Here is a 19,186-nt window from a genome sequence, read left to right on the forward strand (position 1 = left end):
CACGTCACCTAAAAACCGTCAATTGATGTCGACTTTCGTTTTCTTGTGGGGAGGGGGGAGGGGGGGGGCGCTTTTGCACTTTGCTCGAGCCGTCTGCCCACAGTAGTGCCTATTCTTCCAGGAGGCGTAAAACAGGGGCCCGTGTCAATGCATTGGTTGGATGCCGTGGCGTAAATAGGGTTTTTGTTGGTTATACAGTTCAGTTAAGAGGGGGCTTGCGGTTGCCAGGTTTGGCTGACTGGAATGCCATGGAGCGGCAGCAGGAGGAGCAGCGCCTGGAGCGGGACGAGCAGCCGGAGCAGGAGCAAGAACTGGATCAGGAGCAGGAGCTGGCGCAGGAGACAGCGCAAGAACGATCGCATAAGCGGGAGCATAAGCGGGATCATCGGCACTCATCTAAGACGCGCGCGTCGCGCTCCAATGTGCACGGCTCTCATTGTGCTACCGAGAGCAAGAGCCCATCGGAAGCCAAGAAACAGGTCCTGCGCAATCTACTCGTGGTGAGCATGAGTTTCCTGCTGCTATTCACCGCCTACCAGTCGATGCAAAACCTACAAAGCAGCCTGAACCCGGAGGCCGGCCTAGGAACCGCCTCGCTGGCCACCATCTACGTGGCGCTCGTGTTGTCCTGCATGTTTGTGCCCCCCTACATGATCCGGCGGCTGGGCCTCAAGTACACCATGGTCACTTCGGTGACCATGTACATGTTCTACTTTATTGCCAATATGGAGCCCACCTGGTACACAATGCTGCCGACTTCGCTCGTGTTGGGCACGGGCGGCGCGCCTCTTTGGACCTCCAAGTGCGCTTACCTCACGTACCTGGCACAGGAGTACGCCGACCTTGTGGGCGCAATAGACTCGGCGCCCTTCGTGGCCGGCTTCTTCGGCGTCTTCTTCATGCTCTTTCAGACGACGCAGATCTGGGGCAACCTGATCGCCTTCATCGTGCTGAGGCCACCCAACGTGACCACTGTGGCGGCCAACATCGAGCAGTGCGGAGCATCGTTCCACCCAACCGAGGACCTGCTGAACCAGACAAACTTGGGCATCGTCAACCGCGTGCAGAGGTACACGTTGAGTGGCGTCTATACATGCTGCGTGCTCTCATCCGTCGTAATGCTGGTCGCTTTCCTGGAACCCGTGCGCAAGGAGGTCGCCGACCCACACCCGCCCATGCAACTGCTGGTCGAGACGATAAACCACATGCGGCGTGGCTACCAGCAGCTCATCATTCCGCTCACCATCTACAGCGGGATGCAGCAGGCCTTCTTCTCGGGAGACTTCACGCAGGCGTACATCAGCTGTGCTTGGGGAGTCCAGTTCGTCGGTTTCGTCATGATCTCGTACGGACTCACCGACGCCTGCTGCTCCATGACGTTCGGCGTCCTCGTCAAGCGCATCGGCCGCGTGCCCATCGTGCTCTTGGCCGCGCTGCTCAACGCGGCCGTCATGATCGTCATGCTCACCTGGCACCCACGCCCCTCCGAGGCGTACAACTTCTTCATCATTGCCCTTCTGTGGGGCGCGGCCGACGCCTCCTGGCAGACACAGATTAATGGTGAGCGGCCACGATGTAAACAGACGCGCAACTTGCAGAACGCCGTGCGTCCAGGCATACTCCATTTCCCAAGCTGTTCGCAGCGCCACGAAAGAAAACGGGCCATCAAGATAACGCAGATTGTGCGCTTACCGCCTTCTTACGCCACTTGTCCACGGGCGCGTAGAACACAGCCGTGTAGTACGCGCCATCCTGATTGATCGAAGTCACCGTTGCTTTGTAGTCTTGAAAATAGCTCGTGAAACGGAGTATAGAATGCTGGTTTGTGACATGCTGTACATCATGAAGGCAGGTCGTGGAATTAGGCTCCACAACGCTGCTCCGCGCAAGAGGCGATCAGCGTATAGCGCGCAATCTTTCATCGTGGTCCTGTATGGTCCGCCAACACCACGCCCGCTATGAATGTGGCCACCCGCTTGCTTATGTAATAGGCCTAAAATAATGGCTATATTCAAGCCGTAGAAACTTCTGTACCAATACTTAGTGCAATGCTATCAATGCTTATGTGCACAGGTACTGTACGTCGGTACGTCATCAGCGCACCAATACACGAGTGTTACAGCGCACTGACATAATCGTACATGTACAGTGCGGCTCAAATGAAGGTAATGGCACCAATACACAGTCCATGAGAAATGAATCGGATGTAATGGAACGGGTTTTTTCTATTCGTGGAAAAAAAAAAACGAAAAGCAAAGACTAGGTGTTATGTTGCAGCTATGCTTATGACGCCACGCTCTGGCAGTTTACTTAGGGGAGTAATGTTGTGGTTGCTTAATAAGTTTGAATGACTATAAAAGGCTTTTGCGCAAACCTGTGTGGTGCTTTTCGCGCAAACCTATCGTAGGCAACCGAGTTGAAGTTATTCCCATATCTTGGGTCTTAATAAGCCGCACGTGCGCCCAGAAACATTTTCCTTGTCATGTCCTTCTGCCATTTAAATGTTTAGGAATATAGAGGTTTCCATGAGATGAAGAGCATATATTAACATCATACTTGGCTCATTTCAGCCATGATGTCAGTGTGACTATTATATACCTATACATTATCTTATTCCTTTACTATTACTACTATTTAACATAGAAATATATATTTATGACTTTTATATAAGTAGGCAGGTATATCATAGGAACAAGTTTCATCTAGCGCGCAACTGTTTCATATTTGTACTAGGTCGGAAACACTGTTATAATGCCACCATCAGCAACCAGATTTATTTACACAGAGCCCTGTATGGTTTACTAAGTGCCTGTACAAGATCTGTAAGGTAGGTAATTAGGAATACTGAACTGAAAGCAAATGTTTAATAAGTGTTACAGCAGACTTATATCCATCAGCACTGGCTCTATGGATATTCGAAACATATTCTACCAAGCTATTTCTATTATAGTGTGTCGTAAGTCCGACTTGCGGCACTCGGTATTAACAACGCACTCACAGCACAAGCTTACTACAAATGAGGTACCCAACAAAAGCGCTCACTACCCGATCTGTGGAGGCTTTGGGATAGAATTGCAATAATCGCGTCCCGAAGTCCGCACCGGTCTACATTTCGAACTGTATATGTGAGGCCGGGAACAAAAGGCCCCACATGCCGAAAGCGGCTACCAAACTTACTGTTATCTATCGACATTCCTTCTTTCCCTACGGTGTCTACCTGCACGACAAAAAGAAGTTCACTGCTAGGGACGCTGCGTGCAAAGGATACTGCCTCGCGTTGAGCGAGGAGGTCGTGCCAAGAAATTTAACCAGGAAACCGCTGATTACGTACCTGATTACCGCTCTTGGTAAGGTGGGATGAAGCGCTTCATCCCACCTTGCCAAACGGAATTTAGAAAGCATGCTCTCGATCCTCGGTGGCAGCAACGTGCCGCACAACCATCAGGGGACCTCGCGTCTCGTACAAACGCCGGGCATATCTTCTCCGCAACCGGAGCGTTTTTATCTGTCCGCGGCAAGGAGAACGTGTGCTGAGACCGAAAAGTGAACGCACTTCGCGTCAGATTTCTTTCACGCCATTCTTCTTTCTCCCCACCGCCAGCATTGTTTCGAAGAGCGGGAACCAAGCGACAAGTACCACACGTTTTAACGCGGTAGCGTTAAGGAGCTCGTGTCGCAGAAAAGCCGGTGTCGTCGGCGGCGTTGGCCGTGAGCGATAAATCCCGGCATGCACTTCATAAATTCCGCTTCGTTCCGCTTGCTCAGGCGCACGTTTCGTTGCCGCGCCGAACACTGCGTTGCTCGGCGCTCACCGCGTGATTCGTGAGTGCAAAGTCCGACGCGGGGCGCCTCATCAGTGACTGCTGCGCTGTAGCGCATTGTCTTACACTCCTTGGCAGGTCGACGGGTGTTGTATTGTAGGGCCTTGCGCGCTCGCTCTTGAGACGCGTGTGTTAAAAAGTTGTACAGTGCACTTAGAAGTGTTGAGTATGAAAACTATGTCTTTGTGTGACTCAAGAGCATACCGAGCGGTGCGAATGAGGTGCAATAACGCTATCGCGTTCCACTCTTGAAGGCGAAGCTTAAGCGTCCTCCAATTTTTTTTATAACACCGGTGTGAACCTAATATTGACTAGAAAGGCGGCAGATACACTCTTGTTATTCATTTCATCTCAGGCCGAGACCTCTTATTACCTTTCTCTTTTCCCGTAGATTTTTGGTATGCAAGCGGAAACTGCGCTAGTCGGCATAGTCTCGTTTTAAAGCCGCTGTTTAAGGTAGTTGCGTATTAACTTCCTGAAAGCTTAACGGTTTGTGGGTAGGATGTGGGTAAGTGGAACAGGGGAGTCATGCATGTAGGAAATCGGGTGGTTTGCCGCATAGTCAGCAAGAGGCGGAGAAAAGGGCGTGGAAAATGTTCGTGCATTACTTTTGGGCATGAGATTGTACCAGTCATGAAGCCTCTGCCAGAAAGCTGACTGCGTGTTGGATAGCGAGGGGTGAGGAGGTGCGTATATCTGTCTATTGGAGCGATAGTGTTGAAGATTCATGTCTGAAGTTTATCAGGCACTCCCCATCGACGCAGGCGATGTGGTGCTCTCCCACCCGGAAGGTAAGATCTCGGGCGAGGGCCTCCTCGTTTCCCGCTCTGTTTCGTGCATGCGGGGGCCTGCCGCATCCACGTGTACGCCTCTGTGATGGCCGAAAAGTAAACGCTCAAAATGGCAGTTTTTATTGCTTTGTTGTGTCAAGCTGGAATTTTTTCTTCCAAAGTAAAATCGAAATCTCTCCTCCCGTGTTGGCCTAACTAGATAAATAATTACGTTGCAGTAAGTATATCTAGTAATGACGAGGGTAGTTACCGGCTTATGAGCGTAACGTAGGCTTGCGAAAAATTAGAGCTAAGGCATATTTATAAGGAGGTTACAGATACATGGATCTAATTGTACAGCACTTATGCACTATCCACAGATATCGGCAATCATTTGCAGTGGCCTGTCTTATTCAAAACCCCAAAGTTGAGCAGCGGGAAGGAATTCTGACCACCTCGCCCCCGAAGGAAATCACTGGTACGATGGGGGCGAGCCGGTAGCCCTCGTCTCCAATGGGGCCCTGGAAGTTCACTCGCAGTTTCTTGCACCACAATACATTCGTATTCCTTGACCCGCCGCGTGGCTCACAGGATTTGGCATTCATTGTGCTGGTCCACCAGTCTTGGACTCAATCTTCACCGAGTTTTGGTGGAGGCAAAATAAAAAGAAAATCGCATTTGTTGGGCGATATCAGTGCACGTAAAGAACTCCACGTGTTCTAAATTAACCCGAAGCACTCCCTAGCTTCCCATATGTCGCTCCGAGAAGTGCATCCCCACAATTTACTATTTCCAATTTCTCTCATTTTTTGTTCTGTTGCTGAAAACACCACACTGATGTTCGTGCTTTGTCAGAAATTGGCAGTGTAAGAGAAAAAAAGCTAGAAAAAGGTGGTAGTGGCATGCTGCGTATATTATTTTTTGAAAACTGAATCGTTACAAATACTGCAGCTTTGATGCCGGTGGTAAAAACTTATTCGCATACGTATCGAATAGTTTTACGAATGTTCGATACATGAGCGAGCATTCATGAAAACAAATGATCGTAAGAAACAGAGAAGTGCCAGCGGCGGCGCTACGGCACGGTGCTATCTACAACTTCTGGAGTTGTAACTATATGTGTAAAAAAAAAAAAAAAAAAAGAGAGAGAAGTCACCACTGGCTTCTAAGGAGGTACGCAATGCAATTCAGAATGTTGGTTCTATGGCCATCGTATTGCATGTAGAGGAAACTAACTTTTGCTACTGATGGGGGGCCGACTGTCTAGCACCACATCCCAGTAGATGAGAGGATGGGCTGCTACAAAGGCCTCCGACGTTGGACACCAAAGCAGGGTTTGCTTGTCTGAGCCCTGTCCAGTTTTCTAATCTAGGAGGCCATGAGTCAGTACTGCGAACACCACGATTCGAGCCGGCCAAGTCGCGCTGCTGCACCATGAAGGCCGATCGCGGCAGAATGCGTTGCGGTGCTGAAGTGGGCCACATATTTAAAGTATAGTAGTGCAAAAAAACTACGGCACGTCTGAATCAAATTTTGTGTCAGTTGTTCGGAAAGTATGCAAGAACTATTCGAGAACATACTGAATCCGTAGAGAATAATGTTGAACATGCACTTTTGATTCGCTCTACGAATGAAATAGGAGACTGTATAATGTTTAAAATTAATTTTTAGTTATTCGCATGCCCCTAATAATGAATAGGAGAATAAAATTTGGAGGACGCTTAAGCTTCGCCTTCAAGAGTGGAACGAGATAGCTTTATTACATCGCAGAGGACGCTTTCCTAGCAGAAGCCCTACGGCGCAGCGATCACGTCAGAGGCGTCCGGCATCAGACGCTGCACCTAGCAATCGCGCTGTGAGCGGAAAGAGGAGCCGCGTCGCCTAAACACCACTGTTCGAGTGACGCACGCTGGATGTTGGAAGGGGAGAGAGCGAGAAAATTTATTAAACGCAAGGGTATTGGGGCATCCTCGCACCGGTACCCGCGCGGCCCGAAGGGGAGAAGCGGGTGAGCGAAGATAGTGATCTAAAGAAAGGAAAGACGCTTGATTTTACAACCCGTGAGGGTGCACGGCGAAACGTCAGGGGCGAGTGGCGCGCCACGTGTCGGGGCAGCGCCGAACATAGAAGTTGCTTTTTATTTATGAAGTGCATGCCGGGATTTATCGCTCACGGCCAACGACGCCGACGACACCGGCTTTTCTGCGACACGAGCTCCTTAACGCTCCCGCGTTAATACTATCTCCACCTCGGCTGGCGTCACCGAGTAGGTAGGTTAGGGTGCAAGGAAAGTAACTTGCTCCTTCTCTGCCCCGCAGCCTTCTACGGAGTGATCTTCGCCGACTCGCGTGAGGCGGCCTTCGCCAACTACCGCCTCTGGGAGTCCATGGGCTTCATCATCATGTTCGCCGTGCAGAGCCAGCTACGCCTGTACGTCAAAGTGGCCGTGCTCTTGCTCGGGCTCGCCCTCGGCATAGTCGGCTACCTCATCATCGAGTTCCACGTGAGCAGTAGAGCCAGGCCTGCTCTGTAGAGCTGCTCCCGCCTCCATCCCCATTTTCGCCCAGTGCTACGAACACGTATGGACTGAGTTAGACGCTTGCGTCATGGGGCAAAAAAAAAAAAAAAAAGAAAGAAAAAGAAAAAAAAAAACATTTGAGCGCAACAACGTGGGGGCATTCTTCGTGGAAACTAGAACTTATCTTTTCTTCAGAAACGATATGGTGTGTTGTCTGCATCGACTATAGATCTATTTTTTGCGAAACATGCGCTGTAACTGTGTCTCGGTTAATTTCTTTCAAGTGTTCCGGTGTCACTTGCCTAGTGGATCATACATTTGGCAGCCTCCACGCGTATCGTCATTGCAGAAGTAGAGATAATGTTTCGCTCGTTTGGAAAAACGCTAGGATTCCACTGTCGAGAGAGCGTTACTTAATGCGGCCTCAATAAGGGCGATCTCTTGAATAAGACTGCACTGACTTTCCCCCAGTGTCCCTAGGTCATGCGAGGTGATGCGACCCCAGCAAGTACGACACTAAAGCTCACCACGGGGATGCAAAAAAAAAAAAAAAAAACGAAAAGGACACACAATTAGTTGGTGTCGCAGAAAGGAGCGTGTTAAAACTGACGAGGTTGTTTTCGAACGGAAGTGTCCCGTTATAGTTTTGACCTGTCGGCGTTCATTCGTGCACAGAGCTTGCGAGGTTCGTCCCAAAATCGTCACCGGTAAGACCACCTCGACAGCAGATGGCCTTTCGGCGCGCAAAAATGGACTTGTTTTCCAGCGCTGAAACGAACGTTTACCTTGCAGGGTCGACGACCTTACGAACGCTGACAGCATCCGTGTTTGCTGTTTTTCTGGCTCTGGTCTTGTTTTGATTTTTTTATTTGCGTTGTTTCTTCAGCGCTCACATACGAACTAACGCGGCCAGTTTCACACTATTCAGACCTTACCAAAACGCACAAGAAGGCGACCCCGAAGCTCAGGGATATGAGGTATATCTAGGCCACAGTATGCGCCGGCGTGCGGCAGTGAAGCGCATCGCCCGTTTTGAACCAGTGTTGTTCCTTGCTGGTGTTTTGCACGGCCTGGCACGGCATTAGAAGAGTGTGTCCCAGAAATCGGCTTCGGCATGTTCGTGATTTTTTTTTTGTGCCTTCTGTACTTTTTTTTTTTTTTTTTTTTTTTTACTGGAGAAAGGGTAATTATTTGCAGAGATACTGTCTTTTTTAACCCAGTCCTTTCTTCTGAAGGAGTACGCACAAAACGTGAAACGCAGTATAAACCATGTTTCTAAAGCATTAACGTACCGTTCCTTTTGCGTATTACAAATACCTTTCACTAAGGTGAGAAAAGGATGCCTGAATGTACGCATGAAATCATGTGCATATGTGACCAACTCATAAGAGTAATTCACCCCTACATTAAGGCGCGCATGGTGCAAGGTGCATACGCGATAAAATATTCGCCCTGTAGGTAATGGTTTTTTATGATGACTGATTGTGGCGCCTTAACGTGCAGCTTTTTAAAGGGGGGGGGGGGGGTAGTAATTTTGATCTGGATGGCGTCACCGAAGCGGTCCGGAAGTGAGTGCCTCAGCGGCACCAAAAATAGCGCGAAGGAGCTGAAAAGGACGCCAAGTGAGATGAAGCAGATGCAAACAACACCCCCGTCTCTCCAAGTTGGTCTGCCCTCTAGAAACCTTTTCTTTCGCTGTCAAAGGCACGTTCACTTAAGACGAGAGAGGATGGACTCAGACCCGGTTCGTAATGCGCATTGTGTGCTATGCTGCCAACAACGTTAAACATGTTTTTATCTCTTCCTATCCTCGCTCGGTATTATATTTTACATGAGTGACCAAGAATTATAGATATGACCGCTGCAGATGCGCGGCTTTTGCCACAAGTTTAGAGACCAGGTGGTTTGCTTATCAGCCACGCGGAGGGGCTCCGCAAGAATTCGCGCAAGTCCTACCCGTTGGAGGGGGCAGGAAATCATCAGAGGTTTGAATCTCTGATGATTCAATCCTCCTTAGCCAAGATTAGAGTCCGTGTCAATAACGCTATGAAAGGTAAAATTCCTGGAGCCTGATGACAACAGAGAGACGTCACATTGAAAGCAGAAGCACGATGTCTGTCTCACACCACTGCGCAGTGAGCGAGGGCTGAAAGGGGCTGAAACAACGGAGACAAAAGGAAGCGCAAGCAGGTACCGCGCACAATATATACGGGATACGTGGGGGGGGGGGGGGGGGTCTCGGGAACAGGGAAGCAACTGCACATGATTTGTGCAGCGTACGCAATCAGACCGCCACACGGAAAAGTCTAAAATCATGGCGCTACACATTATATCATTGCACATCTGAGCGGTGGAACGCTAGACCACTGGTCAAATGGGGCCTTCGTGCTGGCTTGCTCAACTATATCACGTCATAAGCGCGGATACACTAAAGCGGAAACAAAGGGGGCTCTGTGACGCAAGCGAGCCGACGCACGGCCGACCAGGAATGAGCAAGCGTGGCGACTTCATGCGCGACTGCAGTACAGCGTCGATGCGGTGAAGCACGAACGCGTCACGCCTCCCACTTTTGGCGCGGTCACTCGTGGCAGCAATGTGGACCAGTGCTCTATTTTTTTTTTTTCGTTTTTTTTTGCAGTGTTCTAATTAGTCTCATTTTTGCCTCTGTAGTTGTGGTATTTTGTCTTATTATTTTACCTATATGCTCTGCCCTATTACTCTATTGATGCATTCCCTATTGCTCGCACATGTTTAGAAATTTATACCGCACTCTTTTTCCAGGTAGGCAAGTCGTAGACTGCGGTGACCGTTATCTCTTTGGGACTTTTAATCTCTGATCTGTTCAGTATATAAGTTCAGTCTGCGAAATTTATGCTTCTAACCTCCTTAGAGTCCGTCAGATGCGACAGTATTTCTTCTCCGCGGAGATGGGACGACAGCCATTCGTAATGTGGTTCTTCTAGTAATTGTGTTGATCGGTCGTTTCCGGTCGGATAGGCAGCATGCCAGCATTTGCAGCGGAAACATGAGCTAGATTCTATATATCTCACGCTGACTGCTACAGTGAAATAAAGCTTGCATATGGGCAGCATATAATATAGACACAAATTTATTGACTGAAATCTAAAATGTGACCACCGTGGTGAACGTTCTTCACCCATTAATACTCATGTTGATACTCCTTCTCTAGTGGCCTTTCATGCTTGTCTCCCCGGCCCCAACTTGACATTTAATTTACTCTGTCCTCAGTGTATTTAGAGCAAATAGGTCGTATTTGTTTCCGTCTGCGTTCTTCAAAAAGCATTCCTCGCTCAGTTGTTGCAAGCACAGTAGACGCGTCCCGTACTGTCACCTGTGGTGCGAAAGTTTGCAGATATTCAGCAGACACTACAAAGCTTTTCTTCGGCCGTTCCTGTGCGCTGGGTGGCATAATCTTACCGCCAGCAGTGGATAGAAGGCTAATTTTTATCTATCCGTGTTGTCGTGAATGAATCGAAGAATGAACTCCATTTTTGTTCGTCGCATCCGCTCAGAACGGTGCATGACAGCATATATTCTAATGTATTGTCCTATATAGGAGACTATGAGGAGAGATGAGCCACTTGCTCGGAAATGAATACTAGTGACACCAAATTCGTGCATTTTTGCAGCAACTAAGATGCGAAGGACGGCATCGCCTTGACCCGTAATTCGCATTAAAGGCGCGGAGTAGGCACTTTATTTAATCACATTGTAAAAGATATGGTCATCCCATATAGTCCTCCAAACCACTCACGTTCTAAGAATGGAGCTTTATATTTATTTTCACAGGTTTTCTGAAGGCGGCGTATTCGAAGGGATAAAGATGGCTTTCGTGAACATTCATTTTGCCAACTGTCTGTTCCAAACGTGCTATTTTCTTTCTTCCACGAATGTTGCAACAATCAGCATTTGCAACCAAGAGCACGTCTGAATCATTATCGTGCTTTCTTGTTACTAGGGGTCGATTTTGTCACTAGGTGTTTGCTAAATTTAAAAACAAGAACCCTCTTGTTAAATTTTCGGGTCCCAGTGCATTCAGTTTGTAGGGCTCGTGGCGCGCCGCGCATTCGAAGGCCGCGCCACTTCCCAATGCTCCCTGCGCGCGTGCCTGTTTCCCTCTCCCCGCTCGCGCGGGGATAACCGGTCCCGCGCGAGGGGGCTATAAAAGAAGGCACGCGCCGCCGTCTCGCCCTCTCTTGGTCCACCAACCAACCCTGCCTCCTCGTTCCCTCTTGGTCTCTGGCTCCTTGGTCCCTGGCTCTTCGTTCCGGCGCTCTCAACGACCCGCAGCCAGCCGGACGACGACACCGACTTCGACGATCCCCGATCCCTGTGAGATTAAAGATGTTTATCATACGGCCCACTGTGTGTTTGTCGTGCGCATCCCTCGGGCAGAGGAATCGCCCACAAGTTGCAAAGACAGAATGACAAGCATCTACGTCACTGCATGGCTGAGTCCCCTCTACCTCGCAGCATCCAGACTGAGAACTGCGGCTTTTCAGGAAGGAGATTATTCAACTGATATCGTCTATAAATCCACATATTTCTGACGTAGAAAGCAAGCACGGATACCGCATCCGCCGAAAAAGCTTTACATAAGCATAGACCACCTCTAGGTAAGTCAGTCAGAAAGGTAAGCTATCAGTAATCTAAAGGCTGCTAAAGCTGATCCCCGCGTACATTGAATCGGAAGATAATTTGCTTTCTTTGGCGTGCATGCCTGCAAGGCAAGGTACAAGAGTGCGTATGCATGCCGCCGACCACTGCGCACATCATCACGTATCTGCACCGTCAAACGGTCTTGATGCTCCGTCCTGAGGTCACTCTCAAGCTACGGGTAGGTAATTGATTCGTCTCACTCAGCACTCGCAGTAAAGTGCACGCGTTAAAATGGCCGAAATTAACGTGGGTAAGCCCTGTTTTCTTCAAATGAGAGCTTACACAGTCTTTTACAGCAAGAATATGTTTTCTTCACGTAACCTTGAACTTTAGTAAAAGCGACTGATCTGCCTCATTTAATTTTGACTTAAGGCATAAGTGAAAAAAAAAATTACCTATAACAACCTTAAAACGCCATATTGAATTAAGTAAAACGCCATGTTGATAAATTTTTGTGTCTGAATAAAGTTGCCTATTGTTTCGTGCTTCGGGTTGGAATCACAGTATGTTTAGTTTTTTATTGGTCTTTTTTTTTTGTAAGAAGTTAACAGAGGTTGTTCTGAAGGAGCCTTATATATCTGTAATGCCAAGCATGTTCACGACTAAGAAAAGAAGTCATTACCCCCCCCCCCCCCCCCAACCCGCCCATCTTTTCATGCTAGTTAATATATGCACATTCAAAGAGCCATGAAGTGTCAAAACTTTACTAGCGTCGCTGAAATTTGTGAAATCCGGCCTTCAAAGAAAACATGCGCAATACAAAGCTCCCATATGACAGTGGCACTGTTGGATCAACCCAAGACGCGTCTCGAAGAACACCCGCATTTTCTGGACCGCCCTCATCGGCGATGCTATTGCGTGCTCATCCGGCGCGAAATATCACGTTTTCTAAGCACAGAAACAGAGCTGCGTGTGTGCACCTACGTGCAGACAATGCAACCAGCTGTTTTTGAAGACATTTTAAAACATCTTAATTGACAGTTTGTTCCTCAAGCCAACAATTAAAAAGTTATATAATTAGATTTTGCTAATACAGTAACTTAGGAGGAACTGAAAAATACTTGAGGCCATGTGACTCTTAACAGCCCTAGTTGGTATAGGTGGGCTAAGGCTCGACATTGGTTTTTGAAGCTTGGTTGCAGGTAGTTGCGACACCTTTATAGTTTTTGTCCAGGCGTCAAGTCGTACACGTGCTGTCTATAGGAGCTCGGCCAAGAAGACTTGTGGCTAATCAAGAGGCCATAATTATAAACAAGAACAGGAGGCGTGGTTTGGGTTCAATAAACATAGGGTAACTGCATAAAATGTAAAGCTGTCCTTGGGCTTTGGGAGAGGCCTAATGAAGGGTACTGAATTGCACCCACGTCGCGCCCAACGGCCACTTAGACCGGATGGCATATGGGCGTGTTTGCATTTGGCCTCCATTGCAGTGAGAGCCGCCGAGGACGGGATCCCGCGACCTTCGGATATCAGCAGCCGAATGTCAAAGCCACTGTGTGTGGGCCGAAGCGATAATGAAGTTTTGAACGGGTGCGGATGGAAGTTTGCACAAGCGAACACTCTGTGGCCTAGACGGGGTGGCTTCAGAAGATAATATTAAATGCACTGCCCAAGCTGAGGCCATGCTGGCGCAATTACTCGCTGCGGTTGCTCAGTGGTGAGGGCGCTCGAGTGCTGAGGAGGGAGAGCCGAATTTGATACCGGCCGCGGCGGAAGCGTTTGAAGGAGGAGAAACGCTACGCGCCCGTGTTCCGTACGATGCCAATGGACGTTAAAGGACAACAGACGGTCTAAATGTGCGGAGCCTTCTACTACGGCGTCACTCATAGTTTGTGTCGCTTTGGGACATCGATATGAAGGACTGAACAAGGGTAAATGGGGTACGCCTCAGTTCGCAGATGAGCCAACGTTTCGACAAGTGGACTTGTCTTCGTCTGGGCATAGCGATCATCACTGGCAGGGGTTTAAATACGCTTTTGCTTTCGAAGAAGAAAAGCTGGGGAGGGGAAAGTGAGTGCGAAGAAAGTAGGTGTGAAGGAGTGGGGAGAAGAGGATGGGTGAGAAGAAAGTGGGTCATGAAGTGAAAAAAAAAAAAAAACTCTTCAGTATGTATTTATCAGCCTGGAACCAGGGATTCTGTGGCCTGCAAAAGAAGTAAAAGCGGCAGTACCTAGAAAAACCACAGTATAACAATTCTTAAAACTTTCTGCAAAGGGGGGGGGGGGGGGGAGAAGTACAAAGTCACAGAATAATAACCGCACAGGGAACCGCAACTGAAAAAAAAAATAATAATTAAAAAAAAATGTTTGAGGACAAATTCAAGCAACAAGTGATAAGGAGGAAATGTGTTTAGAGGAACATGTAAGGTTATGCTATTGCGGAAGGGAATAGAGTGTCCATGCGTTGTGAATAAACTGTACAATTAACGCTATATGGGATTGTTTTCCTGAATAGTTATGATGCAGAAGGAATATACCTAAGGGATTCTAACGTTCCCTTGGATATATTTATTCCTGCTGGTTCCAATGTTCTAAATTTATGAATTAGATATGCCTCTCTATATTTTCTGTCCCTTGCAGATTTAAAGCCTGACTGGAGAATATATAATTTAATTTCTTCTAACTTATGGTCTTTCTGATTGAAGTGCTGGGAAACTGCTTTCGGGAGGTTTTTGCCTGCGTCTGCCCGATGTCCATTAAGCCGTATGTTCATTGGTTGTCCTGTCTCTCCGATGTACTGTTTATGACAAAAGGAGCATTCTAGAAGGTAGATAACGTTTGAAGATGTGCAGTTAAAGCCTGATTTTATGTGAAAAGGGAAATCGCTTGCATTGCTTTTAACCGTGGTGTCTTTTTGTATATGACTGCACGTCTTACATCTAGGTCGAGAGCAAGAGTGTGGTTGTGTTGGATGCTTGTTGCTGAGTTTAGAATGTACTAGAATATCTCTGAGGTTTGCGTTACGTTTTGTATGTTACCCTTGGTTCCTCCGGAAATATTTTCTTGAGGCGTTCATTACACGTTAGCATGGAATGGTATTTCCGCAGAATATTGTTTATGTTTGGAAGGGCATTGCAGTATTTAGTTACAAAAGAAGGCTGTCGTTCGGTGTTGGCCTTTGGTCGTTTCGTGAGCACATCGTTGCGGTTTAAAGTGCTTTGCTTTTTCGAGGGCAATATTAAGGGAGTTACCGGGATAGTTTCTCTGGGTTAGTGTTGCTTTCAATGAATGTAGTTCGTTTACGTAGTCACTATCATCGCTACATATTCTTCTAAGCCGTGTCGCCTGTCCTACAAATATTCCTTGCTTACAATGTCTCGGATGATGACTCGTAAAATCTAGATATTGTTGCTTATCCTTTGGCTTTCTGTACAAAGAAGTTTTAAGTTTTCCTTTTTCCACTGACACCGTGGTGTCGAGAAAGTCGACTTTTAATTGCGACGACTGAAAAGTGAATTTAATGCTAGTGTGATGATTATTAAGATGCGAGACGAACGACTGAAGTGATTCTGACCCGTGCTGCCATATCATGAAAATATCGTCAATATAGCGAAGGTATATAAGTGGCTTTTCCGGGAATTAATTTAGTATATTGGATTCTAGAACTCCCATGAATATATTCGCGTAAGTCGGCGCGAATGGAGTACCCATGCTGGTTCCAAATATCTACCTTTTAAGAATTGGCCCCCTAGATATATGCCTTATCAGAGCCCTTTGCATAGCCTCCCTTTGTAAGGTGTATCTGCACCAAACCCGCTTCAGTTGTGACTAATCACCTACCCGGTATTGTAGTTTTTCCTGGTACTGCCGCTTTTACTTCTTTTGCAGGCCACAGAATCCCTGGTTCCAGGCTGATAAATACATAGTGAAGATTTTTTTTTTTGTTTTTTTCACTTCATAACCCACTTTCTTCTCACCCATCCTCTCCTCCCCACTCCTTCACACCTACTTTCTTCGCACCCACTTTCCCCTCCCCAGCTTTTCTTCTCCGGAAGCAAAAGCGTATTTAAACCCCTGCCAGTGATGATCGCTATGCACAGACGAAGACAAGTCCACTTGTCGAAACGTTGGCTCATCTGCGAACTGAGGCGTACCCCGTTTACCCTTGTTCAGTTCTTCTTCATACCATGCAAACCATCTTCTTCTTCTCGTTCTTTGGGACATCGAACCACATAAACCAAACCAAACTAGGTCAAGCCAAACCAAGCCATACCGGACAGACCGCACCGCACCTTACGACATCAAACCAAACCGTACAAAAGTAAACTGCATTTTCTAAACCTCCCTTTCAAAACAGGAGCAGTGGTGGCAAAATATCAAATTGCCCCAATTACTTTGCAATTGCAAATTATCGTGATTGCCCAAATATTACAGCCTGACCAAATTGCCTAAACATACGAATCCAAAGCAGGCCATATGATCCTCACAATTTTGATTAAGGATGTACAAAAATAACCTTGGAGGGAGGGGTAAAAACGAGGCCAGAAAGTTCAGCGTGTTCCGTATTTATCTTTCTAGGCTGTAAAGAAGAAAAAAAAAAATCTTGTGTAAACTGCTACACTTTTTGGGCTGGAACACCGACCATCATCATCATCATCATCATCATCATCATCATCATCATCATCCTGACTATACCCACTGCAGGGCATAGGCCTCCCATATTTCTCCAATTAACCCGGTTCTGTGCTAGCTGCATCCACTTGACCCCTCCGAACTTCTTAACCTCATCCGCCCACCTAACTTTCTGCCGCCCTCTGCTACGCTTTCCTTCCCTTGGAATCGAGTTTGTTACCCTAAGTGACCATCGGTTATCCTCTCTTCGCACTACATGTCCTGTCCATGCCCATTACTTCTTCTTAATTTTCACTAGAATGTCAGTAACTTGAGCTATTTCTCTGACCCACTCTGCGCGCTTCCTATCTCTTAATGTTACCCCTACCATTTTTCGTTCCATAGCCCACTGCGTTGTCCTCAACCTAAGTAGAACCCACTTGGTTAGCCTCCACGTTTCAGCCCCATAGGTGAGTACAGGTAAGATGCAACTGTTGTATACTATCCTCTTGAGGGATACCGGTAAGCTGCTAGACATAATCTGCGAGTGCTTGCCAAATGCGCTCCATCCCAATCTTATTATTCTTGTTATTTCCTTTTCATGGTCCGGATCTGCGGTTACTACCTGTCCTAAGTAGACATATTCGCCTACTACTTTCAGTATTTCGCTACCTAACGTAAACTGCTGTTCCTTCCCGAGGCTGTTGAACATTACCTTAGTCTTCTGCATATTGATTTTCAAGCCTACCTTTCTACTTTTCCTGTCTAGGTCACCAATCATTCCTTGCAGTTCATATCCTGAGTTACTTAGCAAGGCAATGCCATCAGAAAATCGCAGATTACTGAGGAATTCTCCATCTACCATTATCCCTAACTGCTGCTATTCCAAGTCTGTGAATACTTCCTCTATGCAAGCTGTGAATACTACTGGGGAGATCGTGTCTCCTTGCCTGACACCTTTATTTATGGGAATTTCGTTACTTTTTTATGCAGAACTAAGGTTGCTGTGCAGCCACTATATATATTTTCCAGCACTTTCACGTACGGCTCGTCTACCCCCCGATTTCGCAATGATTGCATCACCGCCGAGGTTTCAACTGAGTTAAATGCTTTTTCGTAATCAATGAATGCTATGTATAAGGGCTGGTTATATATTCCGAGCATTTTTCTATCACCTGGTTGATGGTATGGATATGATCGATAGTAGAGTACCGTTTCCGAAAACCTGCTTGATCCTTTGCTTGATTGCAGGAACACCGACCACGGTATCTTAAGAACAACGTTTTCTTATAGTAATTTAATATCAGAATTTGCCTGCATTTTCCGGAATCGGCGAAAAACTGCAGTCGGCTGCGGCAGAGGATTTCTTCAAAGAGCGGAGCAGCCGATTTGATAGGCAGAACCATTTGGCGAAGTACGAATATAGAAGAAAAGTATGAGGCAGCCAATATCCCACTCGGGACCCTGTAAATGCTCAAACTCAGAATTCTTTATTGAGCTGTTGATGTGTAGGATCCCTAGATTTGTGCGGTGGAAAATTTTAAATTCCGCCAACTGGGAACAAAAATATGCATTATTCTGTGGAAGAGAGCAAGATTTCTTCACAATGCACGCCAAATTATATTCGAAAACATGTTCAAAGTTGCTAAAGCAGCCTTCGCCGCCAAGCCAACCAGCTACTAGAAGAAGCCAGATTTTCAAAGGTCTTGTGGTAAAGGACGTGGCAATAAAGTAAAATGAAAGTGGCTACGAATGTGTAAAGAAGGCGGTGTGGGTCACCGAGAAAGCACCAAAAAAGCTGAGTAGAGAGTAGTGAGATCAAGGAAGGGCGAGCGGGCGCAATATGCGCCAGCTTAAAATACCAAGTAGAGGTGGCACAGCGGTGACAGAGGCTGCTACTTCGTGGGAGACTGTCTGCATCAACGCATTGAAGGACTTGCTTGCTTTGCTAGGTTGTGGCACAGACATCTTAAGCACTGCATTTTAACTAACGTCGACACATCTGTAGACTGGATATTTTAGCGTGCCGTCTGCGTTCATTTGTCTTTTTTTTTTTTTTTTTTTTTTTTTTTCTGTGGGGGTAGAGTTAAGGGCTCTGCTATAGCTGGTCTCTGCGGTTTGAGATCTTGTTATAATTTTGACAGCATTTTTTGTTTAATTTCTTCGAGATCTCAAACTCCCCCCTTCTTCATATTAGTGCAGATGAGGTAAATTAGTCATTTTATCCTCGTTCTGGAGCTCCGACCACGATGTCCGTAATAGTATCTAAAAGGGAAATTATGGTTGCTAATACACAATTTAACGAAAAATTCCTATATACGCGATTATTTTCTGAATCACGGGAAACTATAGGAGGCTTAGTTACGCCGCAAATCATACAGTTCGAAATTTTTTTGCCGTAGTTTTAGTATAGCAGTTTCTGATTTGTCCTTGCAAGTATATTCCTTTAAGTATATCCGGCAACCAATTCACAAGCACCGCGATCCTCCATACAGACGGCACTCCCTTCTGCCCACCTTTACGCTGCCAGCAATGTAACAACTAACAGAACCTGGTGCCGTTGTGATCCTGGCGAGAAAGGGCATGAAAAAACACAGGCTTGCTATGACTAAGGTACTTTTGATCGCTACTACGGCCCAGCCGTCATCAATGAAACTAGTGCTTGACATCTCACTTTTTTTACTATAAATCGCACTACGATTTTCTTTATGCTCATCCTCCTATAGTGGAACGTGTCCGTCACGTGTCGTAAAAATCTGTCAAGCAGTCATGCCCTAATAATTCGACCCTCGTCAATCTGAATAATTCGAATTATGAAATTTCTTTTTTTTTTCTGCGGTCGAACTT

The 19,186-nt window shown here is 46.9% G+C and overlaps 1 protein-coding gene across 1 annotated transcript; it reads left to right on the forward strand.

Moving 5' to 3' along the window:
* The first annotated feature begins 248 nt into the window (after nucleotides 1-248).
* On the forward strand, nucleotides 249-7,124 carry LOC146205146 (protein unc-93 homolog A-like). The gene is made up of 3 exons (XM_084606374.1): nucleotides 249-1,560; nucleotides 4,586-4,612; nucleotides 6,910-7,124. Exons 1-3 carry the CDS (start codon nucleotides 249-251, stop codon nucleotides 7,122-7,124), a joined length of 1,554 nt encoding a protein of 517 aa, XP_084462500.1.
* Nucleotides 7,125-19,186: the final 12,062 nt, after the last annotated feature.

This window comes from Amblyomma maculatum, chromosome 1 (assembly GCF_055883805.1).
Source record: "Amblyomma maculatum isolate TAMU_Amacu chromosome 1, ASM5588380v1, whole genome shotgun sequence".
Classification (NCBI taxonomy): Eukaryota; Metazoa; Arthropoda; class Arachnida; order Ixodida; family Ixodidae; genus Amblyomma; species Amblyomma maculatum.

Excerpts from the sequence above, each read along its gene's own strand:
- LOC146205146 (XM_084606374.1), top strand. The coding sequence starts at position 249 with ATGGAGCGGCAGCAGGAGGAGCAGCGCCTGGAGCGGGACGAGCAGCCG. Across the intron at positions 1,561-4,585 it reads CTGGCAGACACAGATTAATG|GCGATGTGGTGCTCTCCCAC; the intron begins GTGAGCGGCCAC and ends CCATCGACGCAG. Across the intron at positions 4,613-6,909 it reads GGTGCTCTCCCACCCGGAAG|CCTTCTACGGAGTGATCTTC; the intron begins GTAAGATCTCGG and ends TCTGCCCCGCAG.